Source organism: Pristis pectinata, chromosome 1 (genome assembly GCF_009764475.1).
Source record: "Pristis pectinata isolate sPriPec2 chromosome 1, sPriPec2.1.pri, whole genome shotgun sequence".
Classification (NCBI taxonomy): domain Eukaryota; kingdom Metazoa; phylum Chordata; class Chondrichthyes; order Rhinopristiformes; family Pristidae; genus Pristis; species Pristis pectinata.
Window position 1 is genome coordinate 125053177 of NC_067405.1, and position 18264 is coordinate 125071440.

The window sequence follows — 18264 nt, forward strand, 5'->3', positions numbered from 1 at the left end:
TGCAGTTTGTGAATATCTCTCTGGATACTCAGAGAACTGAACAACACAATGCTCAAACTGAAGTGTTATCAAAACATCATACAAGTTGATTACATTTACCTTGGATTTACATTGTACTGATTCAGAGTTATATTGGCTTTGTTGATTACAACTCTTGAGTTATAATCTTTCCACATTACTACCCTGGAAACTTCTCAATTGTTGTCGAGGAGAACGAAGGCTCTTACCTGGCTTCATTCTCAGCTTTTAATACACAAGTCAGCTATTTTACCTTCCCCATCGTAATAATTATGAAAACTATTCTTGAATGATTGTTTAACACACTCACACATTTTATCATTATGATATTTATGCTTCTCTTCGTTCCACTATTCAGAAGAGTTTAGCATCATGTATCAACGTTTGTGTTGTTTCTCAGTAAAAGTCTTTGCTGATCCTAAGGAGTGCAACTCAGTTCTTAATGCCTCTAATCTGTTGTATCCACCCTTTAGCCAATCTTTATCAATATAGAGATTTTATCCAGAAGCATCACAATTTTGAGCTTGAAGTTCTGCATAGAAGATTATTAGTTATCAATGTCTTGAAAATGTCTACGGAAGCTACTTTGCTAAGATTTTCCCCGTGAATCCATAAAAGGCACCAGATAGTGTACCTGGCTGAGTACTAAAGACCTGTGCGGACCAACTGGCTGGAGTACTTACGGACATATTCAACCTCTCGCATCTACATTGAGGATTCCACCTGCTTCAAAAAGGCATCTATTGTACCAGTGTTCAGGAAGTGTGGTGACCTGCCTCAATGACTAGCATCCAGTAGCGCTTACATCAACTGTAATGAAGTGCTTTGAGAGGTTGGTTATGGCGCAAATCAACTTCTGCCTCAGACATGACCTGGATCCGCTTCAATTTGCCTACCGCCACAACAGGTCAACAGCAGATGCTATTTCTCTGGCTCTTCACTCTGCTTTTGATCATTTGGACAACAGGAACACATCTGTCAGACTGCAGTTCATCGACTGCAGCCTGGTGTTCAACAGAATCATCCCATCCAAACTCATCACCAAGCTTCGAGACCCAGGCTTCTGTACCTCCCTCAACAACTGGATACTCAACTTCCTCATCGGCAGACCTTAGTCAGTGAGGATTAGTAACAGCATCTCCTCCTCGTTGCTTATCAACACAGGTACACCTCAAGGCTGTGTGCTTAGCCCCCACTCTACTCTCTATACACTTGACTGTGTAGCTAAGCATAGCTCCAACACCATATACAAATTTGCTGACAACGCTACTATTGTTGGATGAATCACAGGTGGTGATGAGTCAGCGAACCAGAGCAAGATAGATATCCAGTTGAGTGGTACTGCAACAGCCAACTTTCATTCAACATTAGTAAAACTAAGGAGCTGATTGTTGACTTCAGGAAGGGGAAGGAGGGTGAACATGTGCCAGTCTATATCGGGGGATCAGCAGTAGAGAGAGTCAGCAGCTTTAAATTCCTGGGCATCAAATATCTGATGATCTATCCTGGGCCTAGCACATAGATGCAACCGCAAGGAAGGCATGCCAGCATCTTTACTTTCTTAGGAGGTTAAGGAGATTCAGCTTGTCACCAAACACTGACAAACTTCCACATATGTACTGTTGAAAGCATCCTGACTGGTTGCATCATGGTCTGGTACATCAATTCAAATGCATAGGAATGCAAGAAGCTACAGAGAGTAGCGGACTCAGCCCAATACATCACGGCACATCCCTCCCCACCATCGAAAGTATCTACAAGAGGCGCTGCCTCAAGAAGGCAACATCCAAAATTCCCCACCATCTGGGCCACGCCGCCTTCTTACAGCCACCATCAGGCAGGAGGTACAGAAGCCTGAAGTCCCACACCACCAGGTTCAAGAACGGCTACTTCCCTTCAACCATTTGGTTCTTGAATCAACCGTCACAACCTAATCAGTAGAGTTTAGCAACACTATGACCATATTGATCACTTTGCACTAAAATGTTTTATTTTGTTTTAATTGCGTTCTTTCTTGTAAAAATTGTACATAATCTATGCTTAATTTATATTTTCTTGTGAATGCTGCTTATATGATGCTATATTCCTGTGATGCTGCTGCAAATAAGTTTTTCATTGAACCTGTTCATACATGTACTCGTGCATATGACAATAAACTCAGCTTTGACTTTGATGAAAGCAAGAAGCTGGTCAAACAGGAATCCCCATCTAAATCTATAAAGAATCATCTCTAGGTGACAAAATGATGCTTTTTCCTGATAATCTATTCCATCTTTTACTCTGCTTTTGGTCATCCTTTTTGAACACACATACTACATTAGCTCAAGGGAGGAGAAAGCTTGGGCCCTTACAGATATTTGCATCTTCATTAGCCACAGGTGAGGTACCAGAAGACTGGAGAAGAGCTAATGTCATTCCTTTATTTAAAAAGGCAGTGGCAGAGAAATTATTGGAGAGAATTCTAAGTGATAGCATTTATGTACATTTGGAAAGGCAGGGGCTGATCAGGGATAGTTAACGTGGTTTTGTGCAGGGAAATTTTGCCTTGCTAATTTGATTAAGTTTTTTTTGAGGAGGTAACTAAGAAGATCAATGACATCAGGGTGGTAGATGCTGTTTACATGGACTTAAGTAAGGCACTTGACAAGGTTCCACATGGTAGGCTGGTACAAAAAGTTTAAGACACATGGGACCCAAGGCACACTGGCTAACTAGAAACAAAATTGGCTTGGTGATAGAAGGCAGAGGGTAGTGGTGGAAGGGTACTTCTCTGATTGGAAGTCTGGGACCAGTAGTGTATTACAGCAGTCAGTACTGGGGCCTTTGAAGTTCATGATACAGTATATATATTAACAACTTGGATGTGAATGTAAAAGGTATGATTTGTAAGCTTGCAGATGACACACAGATTCATGGTGTGGATGGTGAGGAAGGGTGTCCAAAGTTACAGCAGGATATAGATGAGTTGGGATTTTGGGTGGAGCATTGGCAGATGGAATTTAATCCTGACGAGAGTGAGGTGATGCATTTTGGAAAGTCAAATAGGAGTATAACAAGTATAGTAAATAGGACCAGGAGTCAGCCACCTTGCCCCTCAAGACTTCCCTGCCATTTAATATGATCATTACTGATCGATGTGAGCCTCAACTCTTCTGAGCCAGTTCCCCATAACCCTCCATTTATCAATCCTTCAAATATTTATCTACTTTCACCTTAAATATATCTAATGATCTGGCCTCTGTCATCCCCGAGCCAGAGAATTCTCGAGATTAACTACACCGAGAGAAGAAATTTTTCTTCACTCAGTTTTAAATGCCCCCTTGTGTACGACTCTCCCATGAGTAAACATAGGGCACTAAGGAATGTTGAGGAACAGATAGATTTTGGGACTCAAGTCCCTAGTTCCCTGAAAGTGGCAACACGAGTAGATAGGGTGTTGAAGAAGGCCTATGGCATGCTTGCATTCATAGGTCTGCGTATAAAATATAAAAGTTGAAATGTTATGTTGCAACTTTACAAAACATTGGTTAAGCTGCACTTGGAATATTGTGTGGAGTTCTAGTTGCCAAACCATAGTAAGGACATGACTGCACTGGAGAGAGTGCACAGGAGATTCACCAGGATCCTGCCACGACTGGAAGACTTCAGTTATGAAGAGAGATTGGACAGGCTGGGTTTATTTTCCCCTGATAGAGGCATATAAACTTAGAGATAGGGTAAATAGTCAGAATTGTTTCCCTTAGGGTCAGGGTACCAAAAACAAGACCATAGCTTTAAAGGCAAGAGGAAGGAGTTTTAAAGAGATCCAAGAGATTGATGTCCAGTGGTTGATGTCTGAAACTTGCTAACAGAGGTGGTGGTGGAATCAGATACAATCATTAAGTTTAAGAGATATTTAGACAGGCAAGGCATTGAAAGATACAGACGTAATGCAGACAAATGGTATTATTGTAGATGGACAAAATGGTTTCATGGATCTGGTGGACCAAAGAGCCTGTTTCTGTGCTGTACAACTCTCTGACAAGGACATTTTGTACACAAACATCTACTAGTCTCTATTTAATACTGTTTTTATTCTTCTTACTAAATTGCACAGTATCATAGTTTCCCTGCATGTGTCCTGATGCAGGGTTTTGTCCCGAAATGTTGACAATTCCTTTCCTCCCACAGTTCCTCCAGCAGATTGTTTGTTGCTACAGTTTCCCTTGTTTTATCTGCCACCTTCTTGACAATTAAGTTAATGCATCTAAATCTGTAGCCAGACTCCCTGTATCCCCATCACAACTCCTTTGTTTTGGATCAGTAGCAAAGTTCGATACATTTTGTCTTTTCAAAGTCATTAATGTAAATTGTTAATAGCTGAAAGCTTAGGATTGCTTCATGTGATAACCATTTACTCCTTGTGTTTTCTTTGACCTTAAAGACTGGTTTGGCTTTAATACATGTTCATATACTACCCCAATATATTAATTTATGTAACTGTGGAAAAATATCAATTGACTTTTGAAAATCCAGATCCAAGTTAGTTACATTCTCAAAAATATGTTATTAGGATTGGTCAAATGTGAATTTCCCTTCATATAACTATGCTGTTTGCCTGACACATTATTAACTAAGTACCCTGTTATCACACCTTAATGATGGATTCCTGCATTTTGCTAACAGATGCAAAGACTAGTTCCATATTTTTGCTCTCCCTCTGTTACCCAACAGCATTATTACATTTGCTACCTTCCAAAGAGCTGGATCTGTTTCAGAAGCCAGAGGATTCTGTAAGATCATTAAACCAATCATTCTCCCCACATCTATCCCTTTTAAAGACCTGGATATAGCTTTTCTGGTCCGGAGTTTTTGCCTCATTTTAAGCATCCCAATTTCTCCAGTACTTAAGTGATATCAATTACTTTCAGGGCTTCATTGTCACAAAGACTCCATGTTTTATTTTTCTTCACTCCCTTTCCTCTGCTGTGAAGACAGATAAAAATAAAATCTTATATCTGTAACTTCCTTAGTTCCCATTCTAATCTTCCCTAACATTTTTTCAATGGGAACACATTTATTATTTGGGGTGGGTTGGTGGGAGTTTGGGGGTTGGCTGGAGATCAAAGTCTGGAGGCAAGGCAGGTGTTTGGCCAGAGACTGGTGAGAGTAGGATTTGTAAGATCAGGACTCACTCAAATTTCTGAAATGGCTCAATTCAATCCAGAAATGGTCTTATTTGTGTTCCACTCAGGAAAGAAGCAATTTTCAAATGCATAGATCACTGAAAATAAATACAGCAGTTTATCTAAATTCCTCGGCTAATGCAAGTAATTTGTGAATAATATTTCATAAAGTACCAACTAAATCAATCTAGATGATGATTGTAAATGACCAAGATTTCTCAACCTAATGTCAAAAGTAAATTATTTCCCTCAAGAAGAAATTAGTGGCTAAATCAACTATTATGAAAAGATTATACAGATATGCAAATTCAAGCAAGCTCCATGAAAAGCTCATATTGCAATATAATTGTCTGGCAGAGCAACAAAACACAAGTATTCTGAGATTTCCAAAGATTTTCATACATCCTTCAGAATTCTGTTGCGAAACCAAAGACGTACATTATAAGATCACGTCAAGGCCCCAAAACAGATAACCTTGTATGTTAAATGGTATTAATTCATAAGAACCATCGATTTTATCCAGTGTAAACATTTTGGATATATTATACAAATCATTTTCATAATTGCTACAGGTAACTACATTTCACAAAAGGAATATGGAAGACAACATTAAAAACTCAACACTGCAAGCACCACTGTTACTCATAGGGGGAACAAAACTAACATGCTGAACTCAGTCCTATTGACTATAAAATTTACTCATTACAGAACCATTAATTCAACAGTCTAAGGAGAAACAATTGCAATCAGTACAACTCTATAAAAGCAAAACCAAAATTCTTTTTCTGAAGTAGATCCTCTGGATTGAAGAAAACTTGCTTCCAGTTCTGAGGTGACTGACGAGGCCAACGTGGGATCCATAGATTATGCGCTACAGGTGGGTGGGTGGTAATTGGTGAAGCAGGTGGGCAGGTAACTTGGCACCTTCTGCCATTTCTGCTGAGCTTCTGCACTCTTGATGTATGAAATTCAGGCCCTCAGTGCCACATCAAATGCTCCTTCTCCACTTTGAGTGCTCATGAGCTAGAGATTCCCAAGAGCTTAAGAGGATGTTGCTAAGACAGTTTTGACAATGTCTTTGAATCTTTTCCTCAGCCCATCAGGTAAGCTCTATTCTGAACTCTGTCATGGGAAAAGTGGCCTTCTGTGGGGTCTGGTGTTGAGCACATGAATTTGGTGGCCTACTCAACAAGACCCCTCAAATGCAATTAGGGCTGGGAGAGAGGACGTTAATATTGCCAGTGGATTGGAGAATTTTCTGGAGACAACATTGATGGCACGCCTACACTGTTTTGAGGTGCCTGCTGCAAATAATCCAAGTCTCAAGCACACAGGTTGCCACAATTGCCTGGTAGACAATAATATTTATTTCAGTTTTGAAGTCCTGATCTTCAAACTCCCTTTTACTCTGACAGTAATCCATTTCTGGATTGAATTGGGCCATTTCAGAAATTTGAGGGAGTCCTGATCTAACATTAGTGCTGTGCTAACACACCAAGGCACTAATGAATTACATCACTGCCTACCCTCACTGAGGGGCTCTCAAGATACAGAAAGTGGTACATGTTTTCCATGGTCTTGATAAGGACTTCCATTGTCAGAGGGAGGTGTTGTACAGCAGGTTGGTAGATGTTAATTGCTAGGCCCATCTTCTCATATGCTTTGCTGAATGAGTCGACATTGACTTGGAGGTCAGCTTCCAATTACATTTTGCAGCTTGAATATGGACATTGGGGTGGGCCTGGGCTCTGGAGTAGAGGTGACATAAGTTGAACAGTTTCTACTTAGTTCTGTAGATTAGTTCCATTCCTGTGGGAAGCTCAGTGGAAGTGAGGTGCAGCACTGTGGTGAAAAGGACTGCAAAATCATCAAGCTGATGCTTGACATCAGTCTGCAATGAGACTGAATCTGTTGACCTGCTGATTCAGAGCATGATTGCACGTCACCATGAACTAAACACAAGATGGAGATGAAATTTTCAGAAGATGCTCCAGAATCCCACTCAATTTAGGGAATTAAAGGTTTTAGGGAGGTGGAAAAAGGCCATGAACAGTGGTTGGCATTGCTTCTTAGATTTCACTCCACGCAATCGTGTGATGTAGATCACGTCCATCTAATCTCTACGGAAAGCAGCTCTTCAGCCACTGGGAGGAGACAATTGAGAAAGACCCAATCAATGACTTTCTCTGTGGCAGACATCAGGGAGACTCCTCTGTAGTTACCACAATTGCTTTTGTCTCTTTCCTTGAAGGTGGTCATGATTACAGCATCTCAGAGAACCTCTAGCATATTCTCCTCTTCCAGATGTGGAAATGAGGTTATGAATTTTGACTTGCCTCCCTCACTGCCAAATTTTAGAACTTCATTGAGGGCATTGTCTGTTCCCAGGGCCTTATTTTGTCATTGTCATGTGGTCTTTTCAATTTCTCGTTGGTCAAGGACAGTGGCAAGAGTGGACCAGATAGTTTGCTGAGGGAGATCTTCAAGGGGTTCCTTTCGGTGAGTGCTGACTGCATCTCTGTCCCTGACAAGTTTACCCCTGTGCTCACTTCTCAGGAAGGTAGGGCTGCAGGTGACCTCAACAGTATCAAAGAACCTGTACATCATGGTTTTGGTGACTTGCTGGACCTCTTGTGCTCCTTTCACCCATCATCTGTTCTTTAGTTCTTAGGTTTTCTGTTCAGCATTCATTCATACGTAGAGATGTTAATTTTCCCTCAAAGTGTGCTGGAGTTTTCAATCTCTGGGAATACTTTGGATCTGAGGTTAACCAGCTCCTGCATCTCTTTATCATTCCCATTAAACTTGTACTAGGTGTTAATTACTGTGGTCTTGAAAATTGAAATTAACTCCACTGGTAACATGTTAGTCTTCGTCTACTTGGAGTACTTGGTTATATAACATTTTGACACCAAAAATGGATTAACAATACACAGTCTGGAGTTCACTTTGATGGAGATAAAGAAAGAACACACACTTTTGATGCTATTCCTCAGTTATCTTACTCTCCTGAATAAAACTCTAGGGAAGGGAAATCATCTCATCTTATTACCCCTTCCTTGTTAACTTGCTATGTACTTGCAAAAAAGTAAATTAAGTGAAAGAATATAAGTTTTTAAGCATGCAGAAAGATCCACCAGAATGATTACCATTTCTCTAACTACAGGCTGGGGCCAATCATTTGAACTGCAACTGAAGGATAATGAGGGTGATGGAAGAGGGGACGGGAGTTTAATTCTAACTCCTTTCTTCTAAAAAGTTTTAAGATTTTAAAAGGAGGAATTACTCATTAACAAAATCTGCCAAAATTATGGTAAGATCTTTTGGAAAAATGATTTAATGCATTCATTTTAAAATGCAAGAGGCACATACAGCAAATACTTTTTTAAAAATCACTCATTGCCCTGGTAGGACATGCACTCAGATAATCCAAGGGCAGTCTCAGTCAATAACCTTTGCTATTGTGGAATAAAAGTATTAAACAAAAACAGGTTATTCTTACCTCTATATCCTTGATCAGTTTCCCTGAGATCAATTAAAGTGATGGGTTGGAAACTTAAATCCCAAAGGCGAACACAACCATCACGGCCCCCTGTGGCAAATCCCTCTTCACAGGCATTCATACTGAAGATTCCTGACTGAATGAATTTGTAAATAAAATGTTAATTTGTTACATTTATGAATTTTAACATAAACAACATTGTCTTTATTTGCAGAATTTCAAAGAGGGCACTTTGACATATGAATGCTACCACATTTTATTAATGTGCATTTGCAAATACAATGAACAGCAACACTCATTTATTACTATTGGTGGGGTGTTAATACTTAGAGTCGGGAACCATCAGTGCAAAGAACAGCTAATTTAATAATGGCAAGGCTTATTATTTAGCTGATTAGACTAGAACTATGCAAACTGCACATATAAATTTTTTTATCTTTTTACATGAGGCTGGAGACAGAATACAGACATAGAGGAAGAGATAGAGTGAAATAAAAAAATATTTTTGAATGTAGTCACTGAAGCATTGCAGATGAGTGCTCGCAGTATGGCCTCACAAACTATACACAAGATAAAGGGGCTCCAATCTGCAACCTACACCCAGCAGGTGACTTGGTCATTTAAATATTGTGAGGTTGCATGCTTCATTTTATCGGTCTTCCAGGTTTAACCTTGACCAAATGGACTTGCAGGCTTACAAAGTCTACATAGCTGAAGTGTTTCAAATTCTGCAGTATGAAGGAGATTAATGACCAGCTCTGGATGTGAGCCGTGAGAAAGAAAAGTATGTCCTCTTAGGCCCCCAAGTCACATTTCTCCCTCACTTCTCCTCCATGCCTCCCTTGCCCCACAATCTCTGCAACCTCCACCCCCTTAGAGTTTTACCATCCCAGCAGCAGGTTTGCTACCTGTAACCATGTTGTGTTTGCCTCTGGAGTATTTCCTGCACTACAGAGCCAAACCTGTCCTTCAGGCTGAACCTCTGGGTAGGAACGTACCAGAATTAATTAGACACTGTCAAATTAAAACTCTGCAGGGCTTGGGTAGACCCAACCATAGGTCCTCCTTCACCTCCCACCATTCCCCACCTCAGATGCCCAGCTTGGGACTGCTGCTTTTAAGCATGATGAATACTACGAGGTCATAATCAATACCAATTCCACTTTATTACTAAACTGAACTCCAAAACATAAAAGGAGGTGTAAATACTACAAACTAAAAATACTCCAAATATATAGAAAGCCCATTAGCCTCTGTCACAGAGAGGAAAAAAAATTGCATTTCATTGTTTGAATCTTCATCAGAATATCATCACATAAGCAAAACTTTAACGTGTTTTTAGGTACTTTTGGACCCTTTGTGTATCTTCCAGTTTCATTACTGAAATCTTGTACATGAAAGCTGCACGCACAGTGGAATAAATTTCTATAAAGTAAATGGGATTTTGTCGTTCAAAACATTAGTACAAAATATCAGTCACTTTCATATATTGGAATGACATGTTCCAAAAAGAAGCCACAAAGTTAAATAGGAAAAGTAGTTAACAAATATCATGGTTTAGCACATTTCTACTTCAGAGCAATACAATTCCAATCACGCATACTTACTCCATGTGCATTGTGAACAGTTCGCACAAGATTAATCCCTTTCCACACATAAATGTCACCATTTAATGCTCCTGAATAAGTAATCTCATCTCGTGCACAAGCAAGGCATAAAATAGTCTGGAGCTCTCCAGTTTTGCCAAATACACCCCGCTTCGCTGTTAAGGTATTCCCACATAAACTCCAAAACTGAAAAAGGAAAGGAAAAGTAACTCCAACTTTCAATTACAAAACGCATACAAATTGTTATTTCCAGATTGCTTTTGTTGTAATATTCAATGTTAAATTATTTTAAATAAAGGCACGCTTAATGGCAGATTGCAGAATTTGAGACGACAAATAAACTTATGTATTTATGATATTTCAGCTTCTAACTTAAGTTAATGCTTCTATTTCAATTTTCTTTTAGACTGTAAAGTATTCTTGGTTTGCTGTGCCAGTATTTTTTTTAAATGAGATTTGGTGCCCAGCCAACTTAGAAGCAATGTGAAATGAGAATTCCGTTTGCACCACTGAATGACAACATTGCCCATCAGAAAAGGGGATGTTCACAGCATACAGATCGATAGAAAGGTGCCCATAGGTCTACAAGTTCACCACCGACTGCAAAATCGAGGAGATTGTTGTTAATGTTTGTTACGACCAAATGTCTATTTTTAGTGCATTGCCTAATCTCGACTTTGATTTTAAAAGTTGAAAATTAATTTGAGCCAGAGTGATCTCTTGGACAAAAATCAGGGAACCAGAGGAATTTTCTAGATTTATGGACGCATGCGATTTTTCTGACTTCTCAACATGCATTGTTATCATTGCACGCCTGCCAGGGAATGAGTAATCTTCAAGTGGTAGTGTTTGAGAATTCAACAAAGATAACCAAGAAAATAGGAGAGTAAAGTAACAAAGAATATACCAGCTGAAGAAAATTCTTCATTTAGTTAATACATCTTCACTGTGTGCCAGACACTTTGATACAGTTTAAGGTAGTTCACAGGACTCATATGTCAAAAGATAAGCTAGCTTGTTTTTAATCACCATATAAATCCTATATGTGACAGATGTAAATCGAATGTGGCTTCTTTAACACGTTTTGGTCCTGTCCTCGTTTGGAAAAATATTGGAAAAACATTTTTAACATTATTTCAAATGTGTTGAAGATTGATTTACAACCTCACCCTATCACTGCCATTTTTGGATTACCAAGGATAGAGTCTGGCCATTTATCTGCTTCCGCTAACCATATGATTGCCTTTGTTACATTAATGGCCAAATGATCCATTTTGCTTAAATGGAAGGATCCAATACCCCTTCCTACTTTTCAATGGTTCTCTCAAACTATATCATGTTTAAACTTGGAAAAAATTAGGAGTGGTACTGTTGATCCTTCGCTTAAATTTGAAGATATTTGGAGTCCATTTATTCAATATTTTCACATGATATAGATCCCCTTTCAATAATTTTCCAACTTAGAGGAACGGAGTTGACAACATAATATTGTTCTGTTTCTACTGAGAAATTTCAGTCCAGTCTTTTTCTTTTCTTTTTTTTAAAATGTTTCTGTTTAGTTTGGTTTGATATATTGTTTATAATTTTTCTTATTGATTTGGGTTTTTTTTCTTTTCTTTTATATGTATAATCTTTTTCTTTCCTTTCTTTTATATTATATTCATTTACTAAGAGATCGTTAGATCTACAGATTTTTTTATATTGTATTGTTCTTTATGATTATCTATGCCATAATTGTTCTCCTGATCTCTTTGTATTACATGTACAAACATGGATGTTATATATTAATCTGTATTAATTTGAAAACTAATAAAAAGATTGAAAAAGAAAAAGAATATACCAGCTGGTTAAAATAGCTTCTATAGCAATGTGAAATAAAACTAGTGAAAGCAAATGTGGATTCTTTATAAAGATAGAATAATGGAGAGCAAGGAAATGACAGAGGAATTAAACAAATACTTGTGCCTTTCTTCATGAAAGAGACAACAAACCTCCCAAAAACAATGGAGTAGCCAGAATGAAAAACACAATGATGCTGGAGGAACTCGGCAGGCCAGGCAGCATCCATGGAGAAAAGCAGGCGGTCAACATTGAGTCAGGACCCTTCTTCAGGGCTGAAGATAGGAAAAGGGGAAGGCCAAAATATAGGAGGGAAAAGCAGAGCAGTGATAGGTGGACAAAAGAGGGGAGGCAGCGTGGGCACAAGGTGGTGATAGGTAGATGCAGGTAAGAGATAGTGATAGGTAGGTATGGGGGAGGAGGGGAGAGCAGATCCACTGGGGATGGGTCAAAGGTAAGAAGAGAAAGGGAAATAAAGGTAGATAAAAAAGAGGCTAGGAAAGAGAAGAAGAGAAGCAGCATGGAGGGGGGGGGGTGAGGGTTGTGGGGAAGGGGGTGGGGGGGGGGGTGGTGGGGATTACCTAAAGTGGGAGAATTCAATGCTCATGCCAGGATACAGTGCAAACAAGAAAGCCAGAGAAAATGGTATGAATAAAGAATCAGTATTAGTGAAGTTAATGACCCTTAAAACAGATAAATCCCAAGGTCTCAAAGATCTCCATCCCAGAGTTTTGCAGTGGAAACGGGGAAAACTCTGGTTATCATCTTTCAAAATTCCATGGGTTCTAGAATGATTCCTGCAGATTGAAAGGTAGCAAATGAGACCCCAATATTCAAGAAAGGAGAGAGAAAGTAAACAAGGAACCACTGATCTGTTAGCCTGACGTCAGAAGAAGGGAAAATGGTGGAATCTGTAATAAGGAATGTGATATCAAGGTTAAATTAATATTTCTAAATTTGCCAATGACCCAAAACAAAGTGGGAATATGAGTCATGATGAGTATATAAAGAAGTTTCAAGAGGACACAGACAAGCTGAGCAATTGGGCAACAACATGGCTCATGGAGCACAATGTGGAAAAGGTTTTTTTCAAAAAGAACAATGCAGTAATATTGATTTTTTTAAAAATTAGTGAGAGGTTGGTCAGTGTTGATGTCCAAAGGAAACTGGGTGCCCTTGTACACAAGTCACAGAAAGCTAACATGTAAATACAGCAATTAGAACAGAAAATAGTTTGTTGGCCTTCATTGCTAAAGGATTTGAGTAAAGATGTCTTACTCCAATTATGTAGAGAGCTGGTGAGTATTGCATACAATTTTGGTTTCTCATCTAAGGATATTTGCTGTAGAGGGAGTATAGCGAAGATTCGCCAGATTAATCCCTGGGTGACAGGTTGGCTACAGGAGAAACAGTTGAGTAGGCTAGGTTTCTATTCTTTAGAGTTTGAAAGAATGAGTGGTGACCTCATTGAAACTCATGAACCCAACAATGTGGAAGCAGGGAGGATTTTTCCATTGGCTGAGTCATCCAGTACTACGGGGTCAGTCTCAAAACCAGGGGGTAGGCGATTTAGGAGTGATTTGAGGAGACATTCCTTCATTCAGAGCATGGTGAATCTTCAGAATTCTCTATCCCAGAGGGCTGTTTTACATTCAAAACTTAGATTGATAGATTTTTGGATATCACAGTAATATGGAGATTGGGCAGGAAAATGATGCTCAAGAGGAAGATCAGCCATGTTTTTGTTGAACTGAAGAAGGAGCCGAATGGCCTACTCCTCAATTCTTCAAACAAAAACGGCAACTTAAAAAAAAATTCAACAGGTATTGTCCTAAACAAAGACTAAATTCTGGGAAGGAAGTTTCTTTCGACAAGAGATTCTACACAATAACGAATGGCAGAAGCTTTACATTTTGATACTGACCAGTATGGTTTATTCATTTCAATGCTGTAGACCCAGACTCGCCAGTCATTTCAGCAAAGTAAATGGAACCTTTCAAGTACTCCTGCCACAAAGTGAAAAAAACAAACTACTGGTGGAACTCAGAGTCAGGCAGCAATCGTGGAGGTAAAGGGAGAGTTGACATCTTGGGTCAAGACCCTGCATCAGTCCTGAAATGTTGACTATCCCTCTACCTCCACGGATGCCGTTTGACCCATTGAGTTGCTCCAGATTTTAGCACGTGCAGTCTGTGTCTCCCTAATTAAGTTTTCTATGATGAAAAATAATCTGCCACTGCTTGTTTTATTCAAGACAGGAAGACAAAGCTCTGTTAACTGCTTTTCACGATTAATCTTCATTCATTTTGTAACTGAGTCAGGTTTATCTAGGTTTATAAAATATTGAAGTGCGAGGAAGTACTGTATAGTTTTAATTCATATCAACCTGATCATAATTCTGTTTAAATCTGTGTTAAAAAACCTTGGATCTAATTAAGATTACTTAGAAATAATTTGGTGCATTATTTAAATACGCTAAATCACTCAGTATTAGGAATATAACAGGCAGCTCAGATTTCAGCACACATGAATTAGGAGTTGGCAACTTGGCTCCTTTAACCTGCTCATGGTTGATCTAACTTGTAACCTCAACTCTAGGTGAGGTAGATAAAGACCCTACTTCAACTGCCCCTTGAGGAAGAGCTCATGACCCTGAGAGCAAAATAAAAATCACTTAAATTTCTTCTTAAATAGGCAACACCTTACTTTAAAAGAGTAATCCCAAATTCTGGATTCTCCCTCAAGAGGAAATAATCTCTCTACATCCACCCTCTCAAGTCCCTCAGCATCTTATATGATTCAATCAAGTTCTCTTTTACTCTTCTAAACTCCAGTGGATAAAGCCTGGACTGTCCAACCTCTTCTCTTCCAAGAATCAACTCCTGCCCCCTGCCATTCCAGGTATCAGCCAAGTAAAATTTCTCTGAATTACTTCCAATTCATTAACATCCTTCCTTAAATAATGCGACCAATAGTAAAACAGTACTCCTGATGTGATTACACTATAAATGAAGCTTAATCTCCTTACTTTTGCACTCAATTCTCCTAGCAGTTAATGCTAACATTGTTATCATTCCTAATTATCTGCAGTACCTGTATACCAGCCTTCAGCAAATCATGCACTTGGGTACTCAGAGCCTACTGCATCTCAGAGCTCTGCACTCTCACCGTTTTGATAACGCACTTTATATTCTTCCTGTCAAAATTTCACATTTTTCTACATTACACTCCATTTGCCATATCTTTACCCACTTGAGTAATCTTTATTTGTTTACCTGCATTGCACACTCTCTGCAGCTGCAACACTATATCCTATATTCTGATTTTTTTTTACTACCTCGATATACTTATCTGAATCGCACGCAAACCAAAGTTTTTCACTGCATCTCTGTACACATGATAATAATAAACCAATATCTCTAAATTGCTTTGTAATCTCCTTATGACCTCTTTACAACTTATTTCCTAGCTAACTTTGTGTCATAATCAAACTTAGCAATCCTACCTACACTGTAAAAAGCTGAGGCCCTTTTGGCGATCCATGTGGCACATCACTCTCTACATCTTGCCAGCCAGATAAAGTCAACTATGCCTGCACTCTGTTTCATGTCAGACAGTCTTCTATCCATGCCAATGTTACCACCTACACTATGAACTTTTATTTTTTTTCCCCTACAGCTTTTGATGTTTGTCAAATGCCTTCTGGAAATCTTAATTTAATCACAGCATGTATTACTTCAACAAAGACCAATAAATTGGTAAAACTAGAGTTTTGTCTTTACAAAATCCCATTGGCTTTGCCTGATTACTTTTGATTTTCCTAAGTGTCCTGCTTTACTGAGTTTAGCGTTAGTTTAATAATAGCTTCTAATATTTTTCCTATGACAGATATTAATCTACATGGCCTATAACGAAATGCTTTTTGCTGCCCTCACTTGTTGAATAAAGCAATGAACAGGTAATGCATCTGCTTGATAAACCTTTACTCAAATAGTATTTTGATGTGGAGTGCCCAGATATTTATTCTAGGCCAGAGGAATGAAGAAACAAGAAAATACACCGATTTCTTCATTTGTACCTTGATGTGTTTTACACCACAGCTGATCATTTTGTTTGGCTGGTGCAAGTCCCAAGAAACATCAAATATCTGTAAGGAAAACAAGAAAAATACAACCAAATTTATAAAGAAATTGCACCACTTGCAGGAAATAAATTTCATCTACCAGCAATTTGTCCAATTAGTTTACCTTCTTCAACAACTGTAATATTGAACATTTGAATCAAGATTCTCTACCTAAATGGTTAACAGAGGTTAGAAATTGCAAGTATTCCTATAATGAACTAAATGCACACATGACACCTACTCATTAATAACTGATCTTACTCAAGGCGTACCCTATCCAGCTCCATATACTGCACCAACCCGACCAGTATTCCTAGACCTCCAGTCTGATAATCAACCATGCAACTCAGGCTCTGACTCCAATCTCCATCACTGTACCAACTTGCACCTCCCCTCCCTCACCACCACCCAAACTTTGCCAGACTCTGGATCTTCTTCCCCCAAACCATGGCCACAGGGCAGGTCTAACAGCGCTTGTGGCTGCTGGCCATCTCAAACCTGATCACACCAGGCAACACATTTTTGATGCCAACGTCTATTGCACTACAGGGCCAGCACTCCACTGCTACACTCATCAGGTGCAGGAGTATTTCTACTAACCTGGCCATGCACTCTAAGATTTTCTCTGATGCTATGTTCATTTGTTATGCACATCTAGACATCACTTTGAAATGCATCTAGTCTCCTGCAATCTTTCAAATAGATGCTCTTTCCTAATATTTCCCTAGAATTACAATACACAAATAATATGGTGCAACACCTAGTACTGCTGCTTCAGGGCTCTAGGGACCCAGATTCGATCCATAACCACGCGAGGTTTTCCCTAAATCTCAAAATGGCACTGCAAATTACCCCTTACTGTAGGTTAATGGCAAAAAGAATCAAAGTGGAATGGATGGGCAGAAATGAGAGAGAATACATTGCTGACATAAAAGAGATACAAGGACATTGGGTACTGGACTAATTGGACTAAATTGGCTTGCTCGATGGACTCGATGAGCTGAATAGAACACAGAGCAGTACAGCACAGGAACAGGCCCTTTGGCCCTTGATGCCTATTCAAATTAATCCCATCTGTCTGCACTTAGTGCATATCCCACCATCCTGTCTGTTCATATGCTTCTCTAAATGCCTCTTAAACATTGCTATTGTATATGCTTCCGCCATCTCCCCTGGCAGCACATTCCAGGGACCTACCACTGTGTGGAAAAAAATCGTCTCAAAGCTCCTCTAAACTTTCCCCCTCTCACTTAAACCGATGCACTCAAGTATCTAACATTGCCACCCTCTCATAATTTTTTTTTATATACCTCTATTGTCACCCCTCAGCCTCCAATGCTCCAGAGTAAACAATCCAAGTTTGTCCAACCTCTCTCTTTGGCTACTACTCTCTAACCCGGTGAACCTCTTCTGCACTCTCTCAAATGCCTCCGCATCCTTTCAGTAATGCAGCAAAAAAGAACTGCACACAAATGTGGCTTAACCGAAGTTTTATATGGCTGCAACATGACTTTCCAATTTGGATTTGCACCCCAAAACCCCTCTGTTCAGTGCTCTTAAGGGTTCTGTCAATAACTGTACACTTTCCTCTTGCACTGGACTGCCCCCCCCCACAAAGGGCAACACCTCACACTTGTCCAGATTTAACTGCACCTGCCATTTCTCCACCCATATTTCCAACTGATCTATATCCTGCTGTATCCTTTGATAACCTTCCTCACTATCCACAACTCTGCCAATTTGTGTGTTGTCTGCAAACTTACCAAGCAACTCATCTACATTTTCATCTAAATCATATATATATATATATATATATATATATATATATATATATCTATCTATAAATAAATAAAAATAAATATATATACCACAAACAACAGGGGTTCCAGTACGGATCCCTTCAGAACACCAGTCATAGAGCTCCACTCAGAATAACACCCTTCCACCAATACCCTGTCTTCTACGGCCAAGCCAATTTTGAAGCCTATCTACTAAGTCTCCGTGGATCCC

General features: G+C 39.3%; 1 protein-coding gene across 1 annotated transcript in view; it reads right to left on the bottom strand.

Annotated features, from left to right (window-relative positions):
* LOC127570043 (echinoderm microtubule-associated protein-like 5) overlaps window positions 1-18264 on the bottom strand; it is a 140614-nt gene that overhangs the window by 84165 nt on the left and 38185 nt on the right. The window contains 3 exon segments of the mRNA XM_052015279.1: window positions 8686-8821; window positions 10293-10478; window positions 16210-16278. Of these exon segments, the coding sequence (XP_051871239.1) occupies window positions 8686-8821; window positions 10293-10478; window positions 16210-16278 (391 nt within the window).